This window comes from Mus pahari, chromosome 23 (assembly GCF_900095145.1).
Source record: "Mus pahari chromosome 23, PAHARI_EIJ_v1.1, whole genome shotgun sequence".
In the NCBI taxonomy this organism is placed as follows: Eukaryota; Metazoa; Chordata; class Mammalia; order Rodentia; family Muridae; genus Mus; species Mus pahari.
In genome coordinates, this window is record NC_034612.1 from 10,064,172 (window position 1) to 10,068,356 (window position 4,185).

General features: G+C 57.9%; 1 protein-coding gene across 1 annotated transcript in view; it reads left to right on the forward strand.

Annotated features, from left to right (window-relative positions):
- The window catches only part of Rbm19 (RNA binding motif protein 19), an 83,890-nt gene extending 80,140 nt beyond the window's left edge, over positions 1–3,750 (forward strand). The window contains exon 24 of the mRNA XM_029533843.1: positions 2,088–3,750. Coding sequence (XP_029389703.1) covers positions 2,088–2,185 — 98 coding nt within the window. The 3' untranslated portion in view covers positions 2,186–3,750. The remainder of the gene's footprint in view (positions 1–2,087) is intronic.
- The last annotated feature ends 435 nt before the right edge of the window (positions 3,751–4,185 follow it).

A 4,185-nucleotide genomic window follows, 5' to 3' on the forward strand; every position in this document is an offset into this window, starting at 1 on the left:
GTGTGTGTGCGTGTGTGCGTGCGTGTGCGTGTGTGTGTGTGTGTGTGTGTGTGTGTGTGTGTGTGTGTGTGCGCGCGCGTGCGTGTGTGTCAGGGTGTTCATGGAAACCATTCTTGACTTCATACATTCTTCTCTCTGCTCCTCTTGCCATAGCCTGACCCCTTTGAGCCATGTTGTACCCTGACCCTCTTCAGTCAGTCGGTCAGTTTCTCAGCAGACATTTACTGAGGGCCGCTTGTACCAAGACAGTTCTAGGGATTGGAGCCCACGGGCGGGCACGACAGGCATCCCTGCCTTCCAGCAAGAGACAAACAACGGTGAAGCCGAAAGGTCTTATGGGTACTGTGGGGACCCAGGGATGCTTCACCACAGGCGTGAGGCCCCTGAGTGGTCCCGTAGAGCATTCTAGACAGGCTACAGCAGTGCAAAGGCCCTGAGGTGAGAGGAATGGGCACCAGGATAGGAAAGGGGCCGGCTCCTATGGACTGGTCGCCAACAATATGACAGTTTGGCTTCCCCCAGGAACAGGGCAAAGCAGAGGTTCTGAACGCAGGAGAGGCGGGTGGGCTCTAGAGTTGGCTTGACAGGGTCCCTCTGTGCTGGACAGACCATCATAATGGCAGAAGAGGTCTGCTCTGAAACAGCAAGGACACCTGAGGGACACCTACCCTCTGTGGCTTCTCCCCTGCCAGTCTGTCCTGGATCCCCACCCGAGCAGCAGTGGGAGGGGCACCAGATACAGCCGGGGCCGCTTTGTTGTTGTCTATTTCCAGCCCTATTACCTGCCCACGATCCAATTTCCTGAGGCCATTGTGCATCGGGCATGAGGCACAGAGTGAAGAGAGGACACCACAGGGAGCCGGGCCGCTTCCTCCCCTTTCCACAGTCAGCCATGATGGGCTCCCAGCCAGTGCCCCGCCTCCCTTGTCCCCAGGCAGCTTTTGCAGCTCTGTTGATGCCTCTCCCACCCAGGGGTCTCACAGGAGCCCCAGCCAGGGACCCGGTGCATGGTGGGAGAGGGGAGGCTCAGACTGTGGCAGGGGAGTGTGAGGAGCTGGGGCAACACAGACCAGGGTGTGGCCTCTGCCGGCCTGGGGGTGAATCAGAATGCAGCATGGCAGCTACAGAGGCCTGCCTGTGGGCTTGAGTCTCAGGGGGCAACCACAGCTAAGGTGTGGGAGCTGACAGGGAGGGGGTGAGAGCGGCTAGGCCGGGGACCACCATCGAGCCTTCCATTGAGAGCAGGGTCCGTATCCTCATAAATATGGGAGGCATGAGATGAGAGGGATTCCTGACCCACCCCGGAAGGAACCAAGGTCATCCATGCCTGAGCTGGGTGCTCTGCCCACATTGTGCTATCTGCTGCCTGTAGACGCGTGAGATAAAGGGTCGGGTGTCTGCATTCAGAGGGCTTCCTAGAAGGCGTTAAGAGTGTCCTGAAGGCAGGGATTTGGGTGGGCGGCCTACTTATGAAATAGGCCTTCACTAGTGAATGGATGGTTAGGCCAGCAGTAGGACTGGTGAGACAAGCAGTCCAGAGCCAGACTGCCAGGATCCTGTGGGGTTGTGCCTGAGCAGTAGGTACTCAAATCAGTGGCATTTCTAACAGCTGTGTGTCTAAATCCTTCCCCTCCCCCCCACCTGTGCCTTCTTTTTGGAAAACTCCTCTGCACTCAACAAAACCCATATCAAATAACCCCTTTCCTCCAAAGCTACAATCCTTGCTAAGAGGTCCCCGTACCCCTCTGGATTCCTTGGCCACTGCAGCTATGCACCTAACATTGAGTCCACGGCCAGCATAGAAATGAAGCTGGCTTCTGCTTCAGCCAGCTGTTGCCTGGGGGAGGAGGTAACCCTCAGGTGGGCCGCTGGCTCCCTCAAATAGGTCCTTTGCTTTGTGGCAAGGGTGGGAGGGAGGCAGGCGAGCGGCATCCATGGGAGGCTGGACTGACCAGAGCTGTGTTTGTTCTCTTCCCTGGCTCTTCCCCCGTTTGCTCGCTCCTCGTGCCTGTCCCACACACCTCTGCCTCCCTCACTCACTGCTGAACCCTCTCGGGGTCTTTTCTCCTCTCCGCCATCTGCCACAGAGCCCCCGAAAAAAAAGCGGTCTGCGGTATTGGATGGGATCCTGGAGCAGCTGGAAGATGCGGACAACAGTGACGGCGAGCAGGCTCTCCAGCTGTGAGCTGGCACTGGCAAGGTGTGTGGTTCCAGGGCCCCAGGGCCGGACAGTGCGGTACAGGAAGTCTCCATGGATCAGGACCAAAGGGATCAAAAGCTCGTGGCAAGTACCAGATGTGAGAACACCTTTGCTGCAGACTCCACACCAGTGGTGTGCTGAGCAGCTGCTGGCCTGCCATCCTCCTGTGGCATGTCTGGCCAGACTCTGGGATGGGTGACAGGGTGCCCAGACACTGTAGAGCTCAGCCCTGGCCACCAGCCACCAGGCCCCGCCAGCCAGGCTCCTGCAGCCCCATCTCGCCCTCTGTAGGACTGCTGGCCAATGGACAGAGCTGGGGACTCTACCTCATCACCGGGACCCCTTCCTAGTCCCCGTGATGCATCCAGGTTCTGAGCCCTGCTGCCAGGTTCACAGGCTGAACTGCGCCAGCGCCACTGACGGACCCTGCAGCTCAAGCAGAGGCCCTGGGAGTCGCACCGAGACCTTACCCACACCAGAGGCTTCGAAGGAGTCTCTGGCTAGGTACCGTAGCACAGCCTCTCTCCATGGACATGGACACACCGTCAGCCAGAGGAGGACATGGCACTAGTCGGGGAGAAAGGCCACAGTCCTTCAACCACTAACCAGCCCTAGTACCACCTCTCAAGCGAGAAGCTTAAGACCTATGTCATTTTGAGTTTGAGGAGTGTCTGTTCAGTGCAGGTGACTGGCGTGGCTGGCAGACGCCAACATCACCCATCCAACTACGAAGACCCGAGGAGGAGACACTACTGTCACCTCAGAACTGTTGTCACCGAGGGCTGAAGTGCCATTGGACCGGACTCTGAGCCGCCGGCCGGGCTTTCCAGCTTTCTGTGAGAGTCTTGGCCTATGAATTTTTTGCCTTCCAGAGTTGCCTAGATCCCACGCCAGGTTCCCAAAGCTGGGGCCACGCCCTGTGGGTGTGGCAGGCACTTTGTACAATTCAGGGGTACTGAGAACTAAGCAATAAACGGCAGAGCCTAGAATTGCCCCTTCCTCTACCCCGATGTCACTCTGTCACTCCCGATGACACCCTGCACCAGCCTGCACCATGGCGATGCACAGAGGGGTGGAGTTGATACTTGCCACACACCCGTGCTGCACCATGGGAATCAGGAACCACGGCCCATGTCTCTGTGGGTCATTAGAAACCGACTCATTCAGGGTTCACCCACCTGTCACCACACCTCAGCCAGGACGGCCCAGGGCAGAAAGCTGCAGTCTGATGCCAGCATAGATTCCCCAGAGCAGGGTCCACACCTGTGCCACTTGGCATGGGAGCCACTTGAGGACCTGTGCTCTTCCAGGTTGGCCTCTCAGCCCTAGAACCCATCCGGTGACCTCTGAGTCCCCCAGCCTCCTGAGACCAGGTCCCCAGCACCCTTGCCAGCCAGGCAAGGTGGTGTGCACCCCATATTCTAAGATCTTACGGGGTACTGACAAACAGGTCCTCGGATGGATGGATGAATAGTGGGCCTAGCCAATCAATGAACTCCGGCTTGAGTAAGAGAACTGAGTCAAAATAAATTAATTAATTAATAAATAGAATGCAGAGAGCAACTGAGGACACAGTGAACCTTTGTCTTCCACTTGAACCTCCCCACCACCCCCACTCCATCCCCCCCCCCNCACACACACACACACACACACACCAATAGAGCTTGTGGGTGGCCAGTGCCCTGAACAGCTGGGGAGCCTTAGGGGACATGGGTGGAACAGGCCTGGGGCCTCACTGAGCCTCACAAGACAGGACAGGAGCCTGTGGGTCCAGCAAGGGCCTAAAGGAGGTAGTTTCTGGCCTGGTTCCCTACACAGGCAGGCTCTGGTGGCTGGGGCGCGAACACCCACACGTGGTTCCGCCTTAGGTATTGAGTCCTTCTGAGAGCCCAGCTGGGACTCCCGGGCCAGCCGAGAAGGCTACATCCAGGAAGCAGTGGAGGCCGAGCCAGCATGGAGGTTTGAGATGGAGCACACCTTGTCCT